The following is a 22,661-nucleotide window of genomic DNA, read 5'->3' on the forward strand; positions in this document are numbered from 1 at the left end:
CATCATGCACTAACGATGCTGTTTTAGAGGCTGCTTTCTGGGTATAAGACTAAACTATAATTAATGTTTTCTAATAGGTGTGCAACACGGAATTGAAAGCAAGAATAAAATTATCCACTTTAAAAAGGAATATGATTATAGATGAAGTAAAGGAAGTTTAAAACATTATGTAAACATTTTACGGTAAGTAACTATTAAACACAAGGCCATATATTTTAATTATTATTATCTTTCTGTATGTCATTTGAAAATATTTAAGTGCATTTGAATAGAAGTAGATGGTAGATGTTTTTCATGTATTTGCCAGCAAGTACCTTTCTGTCATTTGCTTATTGCGTAACAATATGCTTGTAGAGAATTTCATCACCTATTCAGTGTAAATATATATCCCTTCATATTTAGGAACTTCTGCACATATTTGGACTTAAATAAGAACAATTTGCACTACTCGCTGTGAGGGGAAAAAATTTGAAAAATGATTAAAAAAGAGTTTCTTATCTAATAATACCAGCCTTGTTTACGTCTCTCTGCGCATACCATAATGAATTGATGACCAAGAATACAACTGTAGATTAAAAATAAAATGAAACAATTAAGAAAGAAGAAAAAGAATAGGCTGCCTGGTGACAAAAGACCGTCTCCCCTCATGCCAGTGAGGTTCTAGCTGTGAGCATGCTCAGATGCATGGGAGGCACCAGAGTTACTATATGAGAACTCCTCCCGAGGTGTAAGGAGGATACGACTAATAACTCAATTGCTGTAAGCCTATTGTTATTTTCCTGGTATTAAACCTCTCTTCAGCCGCGGATTGATGGCAATGTTTCTTCTACTTCATTTCGCTTTTCTGATAGATGTCAAAGGTAAGGCTGCTGCTTTCTCACTTAAGTGAGTGCAATTCCAAAAGAATATAATATTTCTATTTAGTTTTATCATATTTATAATAGACTTATTGCAGTGTTTGATAAACAGTCATTCAGTTTGCATTGTCGTTGCCATTATCACTAATTGCTTGTAGTCCCATCCGAGCAATTTCTAGAAGTAACACATTTTTCATGGAAACTTCCTTGATACGTTATTAAAATTGTAGATAAAATATCTTTACAAAACAATGTTGAACATATCAGTTATCATGGAGAAAATGTTTTTTAGTATTTGTAAAAAAAGTATGACAAATTAATAAGTTAAAATTTTGCCATATGAAATTTCAACCTGTTGAAATATGTTCACAACATTTATGTAATTGTGAGTTTCTATGTTTCGTTGTTAACATAGTTAAACAGGGAACTACAAAGCTACAGAAAAGTCTAAAAATCAGTATCTCTCCCTAAGAGCAAACCTCTCTAAAACAAAATCATTTAAAATTTACAAAAGTATACCTATTTAGATAATTCTTTTCTGCTTTTAATTTTTAAACATTTTTATTTCAGCCAAACTGCTAATTTTCAAGTTAGTGGCATTTTTATTGTAAAGCTAAGGAAAAAAATAAAATTTAATCTTCACCTGGTTTTAAAGAAAAATAGACACTTGTTTTGATATGAGCTTGTATACTTGTAAATAAATAATCTAGTCATCATACCCAAGGCATTTTGAGTTTATTGTTATTATTAAAAAATGTAGCTATTTAAGTTCATAGTCTTTCTTAAAGACTTGGTAAACCTCCGAGAATAAAAGTTAAAATTTGAAATTGTTTTTATTTTCTGATAAATTTGTTTTAGGTTTTTAAAATATTCAATTCTATTAAATAAATTCAACTGAATAGTTTTAATCCTGAATTAAAATGCAGTATTTATGAGAAACGATTTAAGAACTTCTAACAAATAAAAGATTTTAAAATATTTAAAATTTAGTTTGAATTTGAAATACTAAAACTTTGTGTTTCAAATTAATTTACAATGTTATTTTAATACACTTTGCACGATTTTTGTTTTGTATTTTAATCTCTCTTCCATGAAAACAAGCGTTATCTAAGGAGCAGCAGTATATGGTCTCATTTTGCATGAAATACAGTTGTAGAAAGCAGTCTATTTCTATGATTTAAGGTCTTCAGAAGTTCATGTCTTGGCACATTTGTAATACTCAATTTTTCATGATTTTTAAGAATAAGCAGTTAAAAAGTGGGCTCTTTGAATTCAATATACTTCATAGAGGTTATCTGTGCCCTTAAACAATTCTTTAATGTACAGGAATGTAACTACAGTTAATCAATTTTACTATATTACTGCTTTTACTTGTGGTAATGCACATAATTGATTCTGCTTAGAAAAACAAAATCTTCATGAGATGAAAAACATCTCTTACTAAAATAATATTTTAAGATTTATCACAATGTGATGGTGTTCTTTAAACTAAAAAAAGAAGGAAAGAAATTTTAAACAAATGATTTTTGTTTGTTTTTTATTTCTAAGTGAATGCCATATTTCAGATCCCTAGTACCAATCTGATAAATATTTATTGACTAATTATAATTCCCTGGAAATTTTTATTTTCTGATTTTATGTTACTTTCAATTGCTAATTTAAGCCTTTATATATAAAATTACTTATTTTCAAGTTAGACATGTCAATGCTTTGATATCTTCTATATATAAAAATAATAATAATTTGCTATATAATTAGCAAAACTTTTTTCTTTTTCACAATAAAATTATAGACAGTTAAAGCAGTTTGTTATAACAAAGTAAAGGCATTTAGAATGATGTGAGAGTAAAGATTACTTTTAAATTTAAATAAGCATTTGTGATAGATTCTTAGGCCAGATCTAAAGAAAAGGAAAAGTCAGAAATTATATGATTGTCTTTTCTCTTCTGGCCATGATCACCCTGGAGTGCCTAAAGAAGGAGTAATATCGAATATTTTAAACTACTGACATTAATTGATACGTAAAGATAACAAATCTTATTATCACTTTCCACATGTGTTTTATCAATCTCGTCACTGGGTATCCTTGTTAGCCTCAAACTCCTCCAAAAAAAAAAGTTTTTTATGGACTAATTAGGGACAATATTAAAAACCAAAAACATGGGCTTATATGGGAAATTAAAAGCATGAGGTATCAAGAATGCTACTTGGTAACTACCAACTGCTACTTATTCAAATCATTTGCTAACCTTGGAAAAATGCAGTTGTCAAAAGCAAGGCTGAACAGCATTTGACGTGAGCAGTATTTGACTGCCCCCTAATGGACAAGTTCAAAGCTCAGCTTGGATGATGCTTTTTCTAAGCAATTTCAGTTTGACTTGGTCACTGTGATTGGAGAAAAAGGGTTTTCAACTAAATTTTAATTTCGCACAATTGCATCCATGCTGCTGATAGCTGTGAAAAAATTATGTCGCAAGCCAGTCACACTGCGAGGCGAAGGCAGCACCTCTAATGAAAAAGACACTCACCTGTTTGAGGGCTGCGTGGAACCCGCTGTGAGGGAGGGGAAATAGCAGAAACCAGAAGACCATCTGAGATGTGTTATCTTAACGGCACCAACTAAATATACCTCTCAACAGGTGTTGATTCATGTGTTCATCTTGTTGTTAATGTTTTAAAAGAGTCTTAAGGACTCTCACTTGAAGTGACAAAATTGTCCGTCACCTGAATTTTAGAGACAAAATTGGGATGCTGCTTTCAAATAAATTGACATTGAAAAATGGTACATTTTTATCCTAGAAAATTGTGGCCTGAATAAAATTCAATTAACTAAGAATAGTTTTTGTGTACATAGTTATACAATGATAAAAGCACAGCGTTTTTAGGAGTATATATAGATTGAGAACCCAAAACACCTTGGTTTACTTGTTTGGTAAAAATATAATTTAATATTCACCAGGCAAAATGAATGCACTGTTTTACATGAGAAATATTGGTGGAATTATCTGAAAATGAAAAATATACCTCTCATCTGTGCTTCACTCACATGCATCAGTTTCTCACCTCTATACTACCAGTTGAGTATGCATAGAAAAAATTGTTTGAAATAATTTCAACATTGTTAAATACCTCAGAAAAGTGCCCCAAGATCAAAATAAAATGATTGATTTAATGCTCATGTGATAAATAGAAAGTTTTAAGATTAGAAAGGAATTGAAATTGAAGAGGTAACTTTATTACTAGGTGAAAAGCCTTTAAAATACGCTCTACATGCCTGACTAACACTGTGGACCTCTTTCCGATGCCTCTCCTCCTTTCCACTGTTCCACTGATTTCTGCCCTTACCTGGGCTTCTGTTTATGCCTCTCCTCTGCCCCACCCCCGCTGTTGCTCTCTTCTTAGTTTAGCTTCCTGCCACACTTTCCCCATCTTCTCCTCACCTTTGCGCACATCTGTCTTAAATGCCCTCCTGGCCTCCCTTCCCACTCTTTCTACATCGCACCTTCTCACTGTTGTCTCTGTCTTCCAGGTTTCCTCATCTCTGACATCTTTCCTCTCTTGTCTTCTCGTCTCTGTTTTTCAACTCTCCTGTTCCCTGAGCTCTTCTCTCCTCCAGCTCAGTCTTCGTCCTTTCCACAGCCCACGCTCTCTAATTCCCATATCTGCTCCATCCTGATTATTAGCTTCTGCCTTTTCATTTCCACCTTGGAACACGTCGACCCCTCAATTTCCTCCTTCCTCAGGTATTCCTCGCCTCTAATCATCACCTGCCTTTGCCTAGCTTCCTCTCCACCGTCTTCATGCATCTTTCTTGTCTCCCCTTGGGGGACCTTACTTCCTTTCTGTCATTTGTGTCTAGTCCCAAGGTCTCCTGACCTGCTCAGCAGTCACGATTTCTGTTGCTCAGGTTGCTAGAACACATGCCCAAACAGAACCAAATGAGTATTATAACTAGTTATAACTTCAACACTGGCTTGCTCTCGTTTTTTAGGTCCATGGTGATTTATTTGCCATTCTAAAGTCCGGCAGGCTCTGAAAACTGAAAGTTTGAATTCTTTTGCCTACGAAATCTGGTCACAATTGACCAGAGGCTATTCAGAGGCTTTGTTTATAAACTTATTGCAAAATTTCCTACACTGTGCTGTAAATATTACCATGTTTGATTATGAGATTTTGCCACAGATCTAGAAGAGAATGTCATGTAATTTACAGCATAGCATATGCATTGCATTAGCTTTCTAAAATAAAACAAATTATACGTTCTGAAACACATCTCTCCAAAGGGTTTCTGTGAAGGTGTTATAGATCTGTATTAGCTGTCACCGATTCAGATTACCAACTGTCTCATGCCACTTTTATTCTCCCCAGTGGTATATAACTATTTTCTCTGCCCAGAGAAGTTCTATGTAATAGAATAAGTGTTGGATGAGGCACAGATCATTTTAACTAACTCTCCCTTTCTCAGATTTCAGTTTATTTTTTATTCAATCTATTAAGTTTTTTAAAAAAAACTTAAGTGATTATATTTTTCATTTCAATAATTCCAACTGTATTTAAACCTATCTGTGCTGCTTTTCTAAATTTCCATTCTTACTTCATGATATTATTCCTTCCATGATTTCTCTGAGAATTTTAATCATACGGATTTTAAACTGCTTTTTAGAGCTCTATCCTCTAGTTCCCCACGTAGGAATTCTCCCTTTTTTGGAGGCCGGGACATTTTCATGAAGGCGGAGGGGTTTTTCTCCTGCACGCAACTCCTTATGAGTGGTTTCAAAATTGCCTCCACATAGCCCATGGCGTGTTCAGATCTGAGCCATAGTTTATGTTAGTATCTCAGGGATTTTCCCTTGTGGGTGATCCAGTTGCAACTCTCATGCCCAATTTGCAAAGGTCCCACTGCTGCTTTCCCTGCCGGCCAAGGGTAAGGGGCAATATTCAAATCACAACCTTGGGTGGTCAGGCAGAGCAATTTCATCTCCCATTCATTGTCAGAGGTTCAGTCCCAGCACATGGCTTCACGTAGGTGCCCGCCTCTGCTGCATTCAGCCCCTTTCTCAAACAGGCATGAAACTCAGCTCTAATTACTCATCCAATCTCAGCTCCCTGTTGCCAAGTGGGTTTAACTCCTCTCACAACAGTGGCGTTTTCTCTATTGATGTTCTGCGGAGAATTTTCTCTTCTATGAGCTAAATGTGATAATGAGAAAACATAATATCGATCTTTTCTGTTTCTATGGAAAAGAGTGTGTTGTGGGGAGCATAATCAGGACTTGCTGACAGTGGATTCTTGACCCAGAAGCTCAGAAAAGATGGGTTTGCTTTATCGGAGATTGGACACAGGAGGGCAGACGCACCAGAGGTTTGGAGTCATGAAGTAAAGTGCTACGCAGACGTAACAGAGTAAGATAGGACAGGCAGCAGAGTGGCAAGGATGCTAGACCTAGGGTGAGCAGACCTGCGTTCAAGTCACAGCCCTGGTGCTTACCAACCTTTGGCCTTTAGCATACCAAATAACCTCTCAGCCTCAGCCACAATATTAGTATAATTATTGACTTTCCAAGGACACTTGTGATGATGTTAAAGACATACATTCTAGGACTCCAACCTTCACAGATTCAATAGGTCTAGGGTGGGATGTGGGACTCTGCACATTATAGAAGCAGCCCAGGTGATCTGAGAAACCTGTCCCATGGATCACACCTCTGGACATCGAAATATAAGTAGGGTTTTTTCTATAAGAGTTGCTAATTCCTTGTATACTCTTTGTGCATACCAGGATTCCTAATTGGCTTCATCTGGATTACTTAACATATTAATTCAACTTGAAAAGGTCTTTTTAAAAATTTGGGCGTCATGGGGACAAATTAAGTACTTCACAAGGGAATAGCTGAACCTACATTGTCTAATGATCAATATATAAACTCTTAATAGATAGCATAATTCAAAAAAGTATAATTAATATGTAAGTTTAGTTATAAAGTAGTCTTGATGTTAATTACTACTCCATCCTTAAGATAAAAGAAGCAATTAGTAAACCTGTGACACAAGTGGCTAGGGAAGACTCTTTTGATTTGGAGCAAGATCTTTTTTCTCATGTGTCACTTCATGTTTGTTATCCACTTTTTGGTTCGATTATGGTCCAGCCAGTGGACTAGTCATTTGCCTGTATCAGGACAGGAGTGCTAACTCAGGAGCATCCCCCCCACCTCCCCTCTTGTCTTCTTCTCATCTCCTCTCTTCTCCTCCCCCTCTCTCTCAAATTCTGTCTAAGGGTGAGATAAGAGAGTCTTTATGTAAACTTACTCATAGGCAGGAAAAGGATAATAATCCATGTTGAGTGTTATTGAAAAACTCTGTTCCCTCATTCAGAAGCCATTCATTTATAGTTGTTCCCTGTTTCCCACTTAAAAATGCACTCTTATTGTAATAACTAAAGCTAAAATGATCTACTCGGAAAAACAAGTTGACTTCCCTAAGAGTGCAGGGTTTTCCAAATGCTGTTATTTTTGTCCATTGTGTGTATGCATTGCAGGAGTTTTGCAAAGAATAAAGCATGAAGAAAGAGCCTGCACTGTACCCTGATTCCAGACATGGAACATACAGTATAGAACTACGTATAGTATACCTTATGGAGAATATATAGCATAACAAGCCACGCAGGCCACCTGACCCCGACCTACGTAGAGTCCACCTGGTAATTAAGATGAGCCGAACCAGCTCTCCACTTTCATCGTGGAAAGCTTCGAGCAAAAATGCCAACATAAAAGAACTGAAGTATTGATATAAGATAAACGAGCCAAGGAAATGAGCATAGAGCTTCTGTATGCACCTATCCCACACTGATGGCACATCCAACACGCATATGCCCAAGTTGGCCCCATGCTTCTGACATGGACTATCATTAAAGTACCTATGTGTCCCCTACTTCCTCATACAGGGATTTAGGTATATGTAGCCCAGTTATGGAAACAGCATTGCTACCCCTGAAAATGTTAATTAAATTTAAATAACAATTTTGAGTCATATGGTATGTGCTAAAAACTAAGAACTTTTCTAGTCATTGGGAGAATTGAAATTAATAAAATAAGTTCCATTCCATAGGTGGGGCACAGCAAACTATGGGAAAAAGAAGAATATCTATGATTATATTAATGCCATAAATACTAGAATAGAGGTATGTGCAAATGCTTTGGGAAGAAAAAAGAGAAAGTTCATACTCTGGAGTGGTCTTGGAGGGGGAGGGGTCAGGAAAGTTTTCATAGAAATGGCTTTTGAGATGAAAACCAAAGAATGATGAAGTGAAAAAAGAAAAATTGCCTTCCAGATACAGCAAACAGCACAAGTTAAAGTCTCAATATCTTTTGACCACAAAAGCTAGGGCTGCCGGGACTGTTTTCCTGACTGAATATACAGTTATTATAAAAAGTGAAGAATTGTCCACTGGCTCTGCTTGATCTGAAAGAACTTTGAATGATTTAGTTTGTTCATTCTCAATACCATATAGTGTGCCTTTGATGAATATACCACAATTTTCATCCACTGAGTTTTCAAAGATATTTGGAATGTTTCCAGTTTGGGCTGTTATGAATAACGCTCCTATGAACATCCTACCCTGAGTCTCTGGGTGCGCATGCGCCTGTATTTCTACAGGCGTGCACCCAGAAGCAAACCTGCTGACGGATAAAGTTTTCAAAGGCTCCAGTTTGGTGGATAATGACAAACTGTTTTCCAAACAGTGGTTCCAGTGAACACTTCCGCCAGGGTATGAGAGTCGGCGTAGCTCCACATCCTCAGCAAACAGTGTAGGACTGGTTATTTTTTTAATTGTAATCATATTGGTAATCTGTAGTAACAGCTCACTGCAATTTTAATTTGCATTTTCCTGATTGCTAATTAGATTTAATATCTTTTCAGGTTTTTTTGGCCATTTGGGTATCCTCTTTTGTTTAGTGTCTATTCAAGTCTCTTGCTCATTTTTCTATTTACTGTTCATCTCTTCCTTATTAATTTGTAGGAGATATACATACACACAGACTTTCTGCAAACATCTACTCTGCAGCTTGCCTTTACGCTTCCTTAATGGTGACTTTTTCTCTTTTTCTTTAACAGAAGCTCTTGATTTTAATATAGTCTAAGTTAGCTATCTTTTGCTTTATGATTAATGCTTTCGAGCTTCTTTTGTTTGCTTTTGTATTCTCCTTAAAATCTCTACCCCAAAGTCATAAAGATTTTCTCATATATTATCTTCCAGAAACTCTATTGTTTTATCTTCCATGTTTGGATCTCTGATTCACCTAGAACTGACTACCCTCCACCACTGGTCTACAGTACACTTGGTCATAAATCAAATGTTCATATGTGTGCCTGTCTTTTCCTGAACTTTCCATTCTGTTCCATTGTTCTATTTTTCAATCTTTGCACCAATGTCATACTGCCTGAATTATTTTACCATTATAATGTCTTGATATGCAGATAACAAGTTCTCCCATCTTGTTCTCCTTCTTCCAGACAGATCTGGCTCTTCGTGTCCTTTTGCGTTATTACCACATGCCTTTTAGAAACAACTTATCCATTTCTACACACACATGCATGCACACGCCTGAATTTTCATTGTAATTGCTTTGGACCTCTAGATCAATTTGGGGGAAGAATTAATATCTTTAAAATATTAAGTCTCAATTTATTTAGGTCTTTAACGTCTGTCGATTTTAAATACTTTGCATAAATGTTTTGCAGATTTCTGTTAGACTTATTCCTAAATATATGATACTGTTGATGCTATAGTAAAAGGCATTTTTTTAAACATTTCATTTTCTAATTGTTTGTTGCTGATATGTAGAAATTGAATTGAGTTCACAGAAACCTTGCTGAACTCACTAATACTAGTAATTTATTAGTTTGAATTTTTTAGGTTCACAGCCACATCATTCATGAACAATGACAGTTTTATTTCTTCTCTTCTAACATTGATACCATTGATTTATTTGCCTTGCCTGACTACATTTGCTAAGTCCTCCAGTAAAATATTGAATAGACGTAGCAACAGTAGGCATCACTACCCTGTTCCCGGTCTCAAAGGGAAAGCCTTCAAAAATTCACCATGAAGTAAATTATACGCTATGGATTTTTATAGATACTCTTAATTTAATCAAATAAGTTACCTTCTGTTTTTACTTTGAATACTTTATTTTAAAGTTAGGATCTGATAGTTGCACTTATGGGACCCTTGTCATAAGCAAAGTTAAAGACCAGTGACAAACTGGGAGAAAATATTTGTGAGTTATAGAACAGAGGGCTAACCTCCCTAAAGAATTCTGGTACCATTGCCAGATTCAATTTTCTCACACACAGTTCCAAACACTGTGTTCCCGGCCGCTGCTGTCAGGACTGAAAGTTCACCAGCCCATGAGCATAAATAAATTAGTTAGTTTTCCATAAAGCTAAATGTATCTCTGTCAAAGGATTGTCTTTTCTTCTGTGAATATATTCTCTCTAATTTTTAACAATAAGGTATTATTTTTCTAATATATTATTATTATAATACATGGTAATTTAGGATTTTTTAATGTTCTCGTTTGACAAACTAAAATATTAGTAACTCTTTGCAGGTCCCTCTAAATTCTTTAACCGATTTGCTTGGTCTAAGAAATCTCTGACTTAACGCATATCAGTAACATTCAGGGTGTTGACAAAAAATAAAGGAGCCAATGCATCAAGGAGATGGGGGGAGGGCTGGACCTTTAGAGAATATGGAGAAGGAGGAAGTAAACCAGGACTGTGAGACATCACAAAGCCAAGGAAGAAAAGGTTTCAACCTAGTGACTGTGGTTGGCCATGTCCAATGCTGCAGAGACCCAAGTAAAATGAAACTGTAAAATATCCATGATGTTTTCTAACAAAGTAGATATCAGTGATTCCATTGGGAAGAATTTCAGCAGAGCAGCAAGGCCAAGACTGAATGCTGAAGATTGCGCAAAGAATGGCGGGGTGAGAAAGGCAAGTCATTGACTAGTATGATTTTTCTGAGAGATCTAATTTTGAAGGGAGAAATGTGTCTCAGTTCCAGTGTTGATATAATAGGATTTGGGTTGGTTAGTTCGCTGGTTGGTTGGTTGCTTGCTTGCTTGCTTGATTGGTTGGCTGGTTGGTTGGTTTTGAAGATGGTTGCTGATTGAGTAAGATTAATGTTAATACAAATAGTGGAGAGACAGGGATTTTGAAAATATAGGCAAGAAAATAGATAATTAATAGAGAGATAGTCTAAGAAGGTGAGATTAAATGGAATATAACACACAGATGGAAGGCTTTCCCATGGGCAGGAAGGAAGACCTTCATCCTTTGTGCATCATGAAAGAAGCATCCAGAGCCTCAGCCTAGGACTGTGTGGCTTCTATACAGCTCAGCACTGGTAGTCCATGTGAAAGGTGCCTCAGGCTTGTGCGAGATACGTCCTATGCAGTCGTAGGCAAACAGTCTCAGATGCAGGTAAATATGTAAATCCATGGGATTAGAATTTGGGAGAATTACTACCAAGAAGAAGAATAGCCAGAGAAAGTCCCTTGAGACAGAGCAGTCAACACATCAGAGAGGAATTAGAAGAGAGAGATGAAAGGAAAAGGTATAACCATCTCTCCTCTCCACAGTCCCCATGCCAAGTTTCCATCAGGCTTCACCCTGCCTCCTTCACAATCACCCTTCTCGTGTTCTTGTTCCCTTCACCTGCTACAGTGTTCATCCTGAGTTCATTGTGTTCAAGCAGGTTTTAGGAAGAATGTAATCTCTCAAACTCATGCAGAACATTTAAATATTAAAAGAGAAGATTTTAACCTAAAGCAATGCATTCCTAAAGGTGACATTTAAGCAGTTTATTGGTCAGTAGAAGAGATATTTTTGGAAGGGAAATCTTCCTTGTGCCTTTATGTACCTTAGAACCAAGCAAGGACTGTGACACTCAGTTTGTGACCCACATAAAAGCATGCAGCCAAGGGGGACAAGGGGCTGAAATCCATCCCTGGAGAGGATGATGTCGGCAACTTGGAATTCTCTTTTTTTCTAGTTTAAATCAACATGTATTGAGCCTATACTCTGTTCCACATAGTTAGGCATCATTTCCCTAAATCTGTCTGTTCAAATGTTGAACAATAATCCAAAGAGGGAGATGGGGTGACAGTTTCTGCAGGGAACCTGTGAGTACGATCCTGAGGAACATTCACCAGTCTGAGGTGGTAGGTTTGTCCCAGAAGAACATAACAGAAAATAGGGGCTTAGAGAAATCCAATGAAGGCAGGAATCTTTGAAACAGGAAGGGTGTGGGGTAGATGTCTGCGTGAAACTGGATCTGAATCCTGTACATACTGACTGATATGGCCACACAGTACTGTCAGGGCCGGGAGGACCAAACCGTAGCATAATAGAATAGGATTTCTAGGTTTAAAAAACAGCAACAACTAGGCCAACATCTTTCTACTCACCTTAAAGTGAAAGCTTTTTTAGGAAGACTTTACTAGTTTCCTTCAAACAAACCATAAATCGTCTACCGCACAAAGGTGGGCTTTTAGTGAAGCTCAGACTCTTCCCAAAAGTAAAGGGGCTTCTGGTAGTTAGACTCAGGAAATGAGCTGGATTCCCCTTTGCTTCATGTTGTTGCTATCCTAAGTGGTTTTGCTACTCCTGTCAGAGATCCTAGCACCTGAGTTCCAGGTGGGAATGGACATTGTCTGCCTTGTTGACATAGCACATAGTAGGCACTCAGTTACCATTCTCTGGATGTTAAATGAATCTTTCTTCCAGTGCTGCAGTAGTTGGCTCTTTAGAGTAAATAGCAGAAGCTTCATCTGCATCTGAATTGTATTGAACTCCACTAGGAGTGGTGCACTCTGGGAAATGGCCTCATGGACCACGATCCTCTGTGCTCCCCCTGGGACAGTGGCGTCGTCATCTCTGGCTTAGTGTGGAGAAAGTCTCAATCAGAACACCAGGCTGAAGGATAAGGCTTTCTTCCACTTCAGGCAGGTCTAGAATTGGCAGAGAATCAGCAAAACAAAGGGGAACTTGCACATCTCCATCGATTCTTAGACTGAGGTCCTAAAAGGTTGTCTTCATCCCCTGTTTCCCAGCCACACAAGGGACGTGTTGGTGGGCAGTACAACATGTCCTTGGGCAGCAGGCAAGTTGGCTTCAAAAGGCTATCAAGGAGTCTTTTTAAAATCCCTTGCACAGACATGTCCAGAATATTGACCAGAAGCGAGGAGAAGAAGGGCTATTACTGAGCAATTTTCTTTCACATGTTCAAACCTCCCCTCAGCTGTGTGTCTGGCGGGGGTCCCATAGAAATTGCTGCAGAAGCTATCGACACGGCTTTTATGTAGGCATCCTCCATTTTTATAATCCCCACTCTTTCCACTTCTACAGATGGCAGGAAGAATAGACGCAGAATATGCTTTCCACAGACGGCTATTGATTGTTTTTTTAGTACATGCCAAATACAACAGGGATTTTTAATTGTATTTTTAGTAGCATAATGGCAGAACAGAATGATAAATGGAGTACATAGAAGACTAAACAATATTTTGTCATCAGAATAAAAACATAACCTTGCAACTTTGGGAAGTTTAAATTTTTAAAGGTGTTGTTCTTTCAATTCCTCTTTCATTCCTAAATAATCCATTAATTCATTCATTCACTGAAAAAATTATTGAGCACCAAGTAAGTACCAGGCACTAAGTTAGACAATAGGGATTTAGGATACAGGGGGCAAGGCGTAGGGATTTCACTTTTATTTTCCTTCTATATAACATTTATACCTCAGGCTGTTTTAGGAAGATGCCATTCTCAGCTGAAAAATAGGGAATTATGAGAAACGCAATTAGTAAGTTCTGTTTGTACATGATCAGTCTTTCCCCTCCCCTTTCTTCACCCACACTTGCTAGATGAAAAATTTTTTTCCAAGGAAAAGGAAATAATCTGAATTCCTCTTGTCTCTGACGGTTGATTGCTCGTCCCTCTCTAAGGGAGTCTTCATCCGTGAGCAGGGCACTCAGTGGGTCCAGCCCTCAAAGAACTCCAGGTCATCTTCATATTGAACCTCATAGGGGAACACAATATACCACCTTCAAAATGTCTTACACAGCCTCCGCTTTCTAGTTCAAAATTCTCTTTAACCAAATATTTAAGCATCCTTTCTAGATCATTAAGAAAACATTATTATTAAGAGGTTAGAAGAACATTTTCATTGCTTGTTTATCATTTACAACCCTCCTATTAGCTTTCAAAGGAGATTTGAGGGTGCTTAAAATAGAAACTATGCATATGTCATAAGGCTTTTAAAATAGAATAACACAAAGAAGTAGGAGAAGCTTTATTATAGTCCCTATTATTTCTTTCATAGAGGTCACATAAAAAATCATGCTGTGCTAAGGCACTGCAAGCTTCCATTCTACAGGGTTTCCTTCTTAAAGTCCCATTTTCTTCCCTTGTGTTCGAATTGCCCATATGCCGACATTGACTGAGAGAGTACCATGGGCCAGGCGCTCCCCAGAGCTTCACAAGCCTCAGCTGGTCGAGTTCCTGAAACATGTCCATAAGGGGGATATTATCATTAACTCTATTTTAAACATGAGAAAACAAATTTAAAGACGTTGAGTAGTTTGCTCAAAGTCACGCAGCTAGAAGTGGCAGAGAAAATTCTAATCCAGGTCTGATGGTCTCCAAAGGACTTCATCACTAATGAATATTTTTAAATAGTGGGTCACATCCCATTGGTGGATCATGAGATCAACCTAGTGGCTTGTGATCCTTTTTCAAGTGAATAAGACAGACTGGCAATGATCAGAGTTCATCCCACATAGTGAAAGGTAAGCAATATTTCAAGAAATGTTGTTTTTAGTGTGTGTATGTGAGTTTTCGTATGCTGAATTGTGATACAAAATCTATGTCTAACTGCGAGATACTAAAAAAAATTTCAAAGCTGCCACACTAAGATATATTGACTCTCCCTCATTCATGTTCAAAACACGGGAGAATTAATAGTTTTTATAAATCTGCCCTCTATAAAAATCTTTAAAAGAAATAGGTTAAGAGATTTAAAAATCTGTGACTCAGTATGCCTTTCCCTGTGTGAATAGACTTAACAAGCCAACCCTTAGAGCTGCGCAGCAGAAGGAGTTTTCCTAAAATAGTCAGACCTGACTGGTCTTATGCCTCATTGCTAACAGTGAATCGTTCATTTACCACTGCAGCAATAGCAGAGAAAATATGCTTTGCTTTTGTAAGAACAAAGATCCAGTGGGTATAAGAGCATTCGAGGGCCACCCTCCCCATTCAGAAGGCCCAGCAGATGCAGCCGCAGCAGCTTCAAGGGAGAGGGTGCACTGTTCCATCCGGCTGTCCCCAAGAAAGGGCCTGAGCCTACTCTTTCATGTGTTTGCTGGATCTTGAGGGCCATGATGACTAAAGGACTAAAACAAATAATCTACATTCTTTCTAATATCGCTAAAAGTTTAACAAGCACTTGTAACTCTGACATAGCTTTAGTGCCTAAACTCAAACTCCTGCCCTAAAACAAGTGGAATTACTTGTTAAACAATGACTCCAGCAGACTTCACCTACCTTAGGAGAGCCTGGACCAGTCTGGTGGGAGGACATCTCGCCATGAGGCAGCATTTGCTTGGAGGGCCCAGACCTCGCAAGGGCATTTTCTCAGGAACCAGAGTAGAAGTGCTTTCATGTTCTTAGTCTTCTTTTCCTAATCTCTACATAGAAATAATAATAACAACACAAAATTGCTATTAAGATTAAATAAACTAACTAGGAAACCCCCAGCACAAAGTAGGTGATGCTCCATGAAGATGTATTCTCTAACCTTCTGCTCTATCAACAAGCATCATACCACCAACCCAAGGAAATTCCTAGCCATGACGCCAACCTTCAGTGGCATGGTTAGGAACAATGACAACATCCCTTGCTCTCTTCAATTCATCAGAATGAACTATAGCCATGTCTGAGTCTATACTCTCCTAATCAATTTCTGTGAAGTTTCATCTCGCGCTCCCTTTTAAAAAACATACGACTTCCACAATTTTACTAGACTATTTACAAAGAACACATCTCTTAGTTTTCCAGAAAGCACCCTTTCAAAAATGAAAAAATGTCTCTGGAATTTTTTTGGTCATCCTATCCAGAGATACAGTAAATGTTCATTATATTTCCTTTCTGCCCAGCAGTTGCTCAACGCTCATTCATCTCCTTTTATGTTCCCTGCACAAGAAGACTATTTTTAATTTGTCCTCATAGAGGACTTAGGCTCCTTGAAAGGCAGGTTTCTGATTCAGCTATATCCTCATAGCACGTTGGTTAAGATGGGCCTCTGGAGTCAGGGGGATGACCCAAATCCAGCTCTGTGACTTTCCAGATGGATGACTGCATTTAACTCCCTGAAACATGGTGGATGATATCACCCACGCCAGAGGCTGCTCTAGCAATTAATCTATTAATCAATTGAGACAAACCACTGTGCAAAGCACACAGTAAGCTCAGCGAGTGTGAGATATTATTATGTAGTAATGTCTTTCCTAATTCGAATGTGGTTCTGAATTTCTTTCTCGCTTTTAAACTGTCCTTTTCGTATACGATATACTTGTATTGTAAGTCACCTCAAATCCTCTTGTAAAGGATTAATAAGTAAATAAATCCATCCACAAGATCCTGTCAGCTCATAGTTTTACCTTTCTGTTTCCAGGAGTGAACAAGTTTTTGATTTCACACAAAAGCAGAATAACTGCTTTGGTTTTGTTTCCTATTGCCTTCCTGCAGTGAATTCAAAATGAGCCTTGATTCCACTCTTGGGATAGCTGGTGTTAGGTATGACTGCGATTGATTAAAATGTTATAATGAAGAATATTGTTCATAAAAATTTTGCAATAAGAATATCACCCGACAAACTCAACTCATAGGGTTCTTGTGAAAATTAAATGAGATAACATAAAAAGACTTTGGCCATATGAACCCTTTCTTTCTGTTACATAAGATTTTTATCCCCTCTTTTACATAGATTATGTACTCACTGATGGCAGTACAATCACTCCTTTGTGCCAAAAAGGATATTTTCCTTGTGGGAATCTTACCAAGTGCTTACCACGAGCTTTTCACTGTGATGGCATGAATGACTGCGGGAACGGTGCTGACGAGGAGAACTGTGGTAAGTCCTCCCGCTCAGCTCCACATGCGTGTGAACGCCCCCAAACTGTGGGTGGATCGAATAATAATTGTAATGAACTGTAATGATGGAATAATAATTGTAATGGAAGAAAATATTTGGTATTCTATAGGGAATCTTTCTGTAACACAAATAATTACTCCCCAATTTATTTCTGGTAATTACCTGAATTTTCATGTATAGAGGCTGCTTAAATCAGAAATATAGTATTATAAGATGTCATATTTGATAAAAATTGAAATTATATTTTAAAATCTACTTAGATACTTATATTTTAATTTTAAATAGCTTCCTGTGACTACCTCTTTATGGCGTGGTAGTTTGGTTCAGCTGCAAGAATATCCATGAAGTGTGAATGGGCCTGCCCAGAGAGTTAATCCATTGAAAAGACCCATGTTGAGTGCCCACTATGTGCCATCGCTCTCCGAATTATCCAGATACAGCAGGCTCAAGGGAGATTAGGCGTTCGTTCACATGGACAATGTGAACAAGGAGGACAATAAGCCTGTATGTAAATAAGCTAAATAATGTTAGAGAGTGATAAATGTCATGAAGTGTATATAACAGGATAATGGGATAGAAATTGACTTGGAGGGAGGGCTATTTTAAGGACATAACCAGAGAAAAATCTCTCTGAGCTCATGACATTTGAACTGAGAACCAAGTGGAAAGAAGAAAGAAACCGTGAAATATTCTGGAGGAACAGAGTTCCAGGCAAAGCAAACAGCATGTGCCAAGGCCTTGAGGCTGAATGGAACAAGACAATGTGTTTGTGGGACAAAAAAGCCAGGATGGCTTGAGCAGAGTGAACAAGGATATAGGAGGTGAAGAGGTAAGCAGAGGCCAGATGACGAAGGATCTGCCAGGCCAATTTAGGTCTGCACATCGGGACTGTATATATTGTCTGATCTAACCTGTGTATTTTTTTTCTCGAAGAAACTGATGCCTAGAGAGGTTGACATGTCTAGTTAGTCACAGAATAGACACTAGAACCCAGACCTCCTGAATCTGAAAGAATCCTGTGTGTTTTCTACCACAGAACTGCCACTCCTTGGCACTGCCCAACTAACAGTCAAAGCGAGACAGCAAAGTCCAGGAATGCTGGGCATCTGTCTCTAGACTCTGCTCTCCTGCCCCTGGGTACTCGTGCATGCTTCCCTCTGATGGAACCTTCTGCCCTCACCTCCTGTGGATCACTCCTACTCAACCTTTAGGTTGCAGGTCAGGTGTGCCCCCGTCACCTGAGAAGCCTGGCTTCCTCGGCCACGCTTCCCCACTCTGAAGCTGTACACCAGTCTAGGACAAGCACTCCTTCTCTCTGTTGCCATGGCACCCTGGATGTACCTGTATGACTGTACTAAGAACTGCCTTGTCTTTTCACTGTACTTCTCTCACTAGACATGAACTCCTGGAGAAGAGTTTTATTTGTGTCTTATTTGTTTTGAAGTCACCAGAGCCTAGAACAGTAGGGTACATAGGAGGCACTCAATCAGTGCTCAGTGAGGGGAGCAGCTCTCTGGATGCTGATGGCAAGTGGCTCAAATTCTTGACATTTTTCTCTTCACTGTATGGGAAACAGAGACCACGCGTGTTTATCTACCTCAAGAGGATGTCTGAACACAAATTAAATAATTCACGTAAAGGCATCAAATAGAATCATTTAAAAAATTATTGAGGGTATTAATGAGAAATAGAAATAAATTAAAGATTGTAGGGATCAGAGAAACCTGTGGGCAACTATTTAAATTTACTTTTCTATTTGTATGAACTTCACAATCACACACTGTAATGCGTATCTTATTGTTTTAATAGCATCTGCTAAAGTAATGATACTGCAAAATCAGGTCCTTTTTGAAAGAAAATAATTTTATCACAAAAAAAGAGAAGGAAATTTGGGAAATAAAAAGATCATATCCTTTGACAAACTGAGAAATATTATTTCTCTCAATAGGACTAGACAGCCTTTATGAAAAGGAACTTTGTTTTTGTTTTATTAAAAAAGCCAGGTGACATAAATTTTATGAGAACTTGTTACATCTATCAAGTATATATCTATATATACATATGTAGCAGTATGCATTTGCCAAAATAAAATTTAGACTTTATTTTCTTCTAAGGACCTCAAACTTAAGACAAAACATTTAAAATGTCATCATTAGAAATAGGTGATATTTTTCAAGATGGATATATGAATATAAAATAATTAGCTATTTCCATTATATATTTTATGAAATATACATTTGAAATATTTGTAATTGCAAAAAAGGGAAAAACTCCAGATGTTTGTGTAGCTTTTTCTCCCTTACCATCAATGTTATCATTCTTTTACTTAAAAAATTTTTAATTGATTTCATTATCAAATTTTTATACTTTTGTTTTGTAATTTGATATTTGATTTATAGAATAACTGACACATATTCATCACCATTTCACAGGAGACACTAGTGGATGGGCGACTATATTTGGCACAGTCCATGGAAATGCTAATAATGTGGCATTAACACAGGAGTGCTGTAAGTGGTATTGGTTCAAAGACTCAGTATCAGCTTTGCGAGCAACATGATTTGTGGTGCATGGATTTATATGGGTAGTGTGATAACTTCCCTTTAGGATTTCAACTTCACTTCAATGTATTTCAGTAGTCAACTGCTGTATTGTCTGCCCAGGGAACTAAAAAACTATAAAGGAGAAAACATGCTCCCTTCATGCTCATTTTTTGTATTAACCTATGATTGCAAGAATATATAGTTATAGAATAATTGTGATGAATAACAAAATTCTTATTCCCTTTAATTACTTTCTTCAATAAAGATATCGAGCATCAACTACTTTCCAGCCCTTACGTTAGGCTCTGAGAGTACAATGATAACTAAGATGTGGCCCCAACCAAGAAACACCTCACACTGTTGCAGGAAAGACAGATCCTTATAGAAGCAGGAATGATGCAATGTTAGTGCTAAACTGGAGGAATGATCTTTGCACAAGAGAACCTAAAGCTAGGGATGGGGAACAACCAGAGAAGATGACATTGAGAGGGACTTGGAAGTCCTTAGATGGAAGGAAGAGTAAGAGGTAACAGGATGAGCAAGGAGCAAGAACAGCAAAACGCTGGGGTAGGAAGGTGCAAGGGGTACTTCATGATGCCTCTCACGATGGTCTGAATGCCTGAGGCAGAGGAGCAGGAGCTGATCCTAGAAAGGTAGGGGCCAGCCCATAAAGGATTTGGGGCACACACTTTGGCATTTGGCCTGTATCCTGTGGATTGAATTGTGTCTAGACATAATTATGTAGGTGTATGTATAATTACATACACACATTAGTATGTATATATAATGTATGTTTATAATACATATATTAAATACTATACTAATAGTATAGTATGTACTTTATGATACCAGTTTATAATTAACACTTATTATATACCTTATTATACACAAGTACATCATCTATAAAAATTAGAATTAAAAAGATTAAAAATAAATATAACTGTCTAATATTTTCTTCCTAAACCACAATGGACCTTCTTGTACACATCCCCCTGTTGAGATCACTGCTGTACACAATAGGCAATCACTGAAGTTGTGGGCTTATTTTCTTTTAATGAAGAGGAAGAAGCACATAATGAGACGTGTATGTGAGAATGATTCTTCCATCAGAATTGTAGAGAGTGGACTAGAACAGTGGCTCTCAACCTGGAACAACTTTAGCCCCAGAGAACATTTGGCAATACCTGGAGACACTTTTGGTTGTCACAAGTGGAGGGGGTGGGTTGCCACTGGCATCTAGTGAGTAGAAGCCAAGGATGCGGCTGAGAATGATCCAAATGTCAACCTTGTCAAGGTTGAGGAAAAAGAATGGTGAGAGAGATACTGATTATTATGTTTCTTGCAATGCTCCAGACTAATTAATACTAAGAATCTGAGCCTAGAAGATACCATTGGGAACAGCGAGGTAGAGAGAGATGCAAGAAGCATTTCAGAAGAACAATCCACAGGGCTTGGGGTGTGACCAGCTTGCAGATGAGGAAGGGTCGAGAGTCATGATCACATTTCTGGTTTAGGCAACAGGCCCAGCTTAGACCATATGGAACTCTTTTATTAGTAAATAAGAGTTTCCAACCATGGATTTTCAATCTAATAGCATAACCACTATTTTTAATGTCAATAAACATTAAAGTAAACATTCTGAAGTTATCTTTAGGAAGCTGAGCTAATTAGCATAAACCTATAAACAACATACAATATTTTCCAAAACTTTATACACTAGAATGCATCTTTTAAATTAAGGAGGTACTCAATAAAAAGTTTGTTGAATTTACTAAAATTCAGTGAAATTGATTTTAAAAATAAAGTTTGGATAAAAGTGATTTAAAAGAAGTAGATCAATTGAAAGAACTCATTATCAGGTTTAAATAAACAATAATAAATATAAAATTTTAAAAATAACTCTCATTTTCTTAGCTCCATCAAAACAAATGCCCACAGGATCAGAGGCAAAATCAAACACTCCATAAATATCCTCCCCTCCTCTCTCTCCCTCTCTCTCTCTGTCACACACACACACAAACACAGACAAAGTGATTGTTCCATGGACCAACTTGGCCTGGTTTCTCCATGGATTTCTCACTTCTTTATATACCATTATCTTAATAATTCTGTAAGTTTCTTCAGAGTAAATTCTGAAGCCTTTTTCTTTCCTCTGAATGCTTATAGATGAATGCTGAATGACGAAAGGTGGATCTTTGGTTTTCTGAGCTTAATAGCTTCTCTACGACTTTCACCTTTCACTTTAACTTCACAGTAACGAAAAACAAAGAACCAAAATGAGAGATTCTCTGAGTTGGTTGATTTTAATAAGGCACAATTGTGGCTATGGCAGAACCTATGTGTAACTCTTCTCACAGCTCTAAGAGAAATTTGAAAGGGGAAAATAATTGAATTTAATTTTAATCAACAAGCATTTATTGAGCAATCTCATTGTGCCACTCAATTAAATTGAATTGACTCAATTATACCCATTAAAGACTTACTCAATCGTACTAATGTTTTGAGTTGAGAACTTAATCTTGTTTCACTATATGCTTCTATGCCATTTAAACATTTCTATGGTTTCATTCTAATCACTTGTTAAATGCCTCTGAAACTGATGAACACCACATTAGTCTATATTCGACTGAGAGAACTCTGACTTGCTTTTATTATGGGCCTGAATTAGTTCATTCAGCAAGATGTGAATGTTACACATTCATGAAAAGAGGACAATGTCAGTTATTAGAGATAAACTCATAACTAAAGAAAAGGATTTTTTTCCTAGTGAAATCTTACTCTTTTTTGCCCCCTAGTTCTAAACCAGTATCCACAACGCTGTGACTGCAAAGAAACTGAGTTGGAATGTGTAAATGCTGGCTTGAAGTCCGTGCCAACGATCTCCAGCAATGTGACATTACTGTGAGTAGAATTCAATTCCTGGTGATATTTGCCCCTAAAGTCACATGAAAACTGTGTAATCTAATCTAATCTCTCTTTGTTCTGTTTTACGTTGCTTGTATACTAAACTAGAAATTCTCTTTAAAACCACCAGCCATCAGAG

General features: G+C 37.4%; 1 protein-coding gene across 3 annotated transcripts in view; it reads left to right on the forward strand.

The window, feature by feature from the left end:
- Window positions 1-654: 654 nt before the first annotated feature.
- The window catches only part of RXFP2 (relaxin family peptide receptor 2), a 58,148-nt gene continuing 36,141 nt past the window's right edge, over window positions 655-22,661 (forward strand). Inside the window, exons 1-4 of one of the 3 annotated variants that reach the window (XM_070239228.1) lie at window positions 655-860; window positions 16,908-17,054; window positions 19,508-19,585; window positions 22,414-22,519. In XM_070239228.1, the coding sequence (XP_070095329.1) occupies window positions 812-860; window positions 16,908-17,054; window positions 19,508-19,585; window positions 22,414-22,519 (380 nt within the window). In that variant the 5' untranslated portion in view covers window positions 655-811. The remainder of the gene's footprint in view (window positions 861-16,907; window positions 17,055-19,507; window positions 19,586-22,413; window positions 22,520-22,661) is intronic. The other 2 variants (NM_001163868.1, XM_070239227.1) reach the window with 2 other exon arrangements.

Source organism: Equus caballus, chromosome 17 (genome assembly GCF_041296265.1).
Source record: "Equus caballus isolate H_3958 breed thoroughbred chromosome 17, TB-T2T, whole genome shotgun sequence".
Taxonomy (NCBI): domain Eukaryota; kingdom Metazoa; phylum Chordata; class Mammalia; order Perissodactyla; family Equidae; genus Equus; species Equus caballus.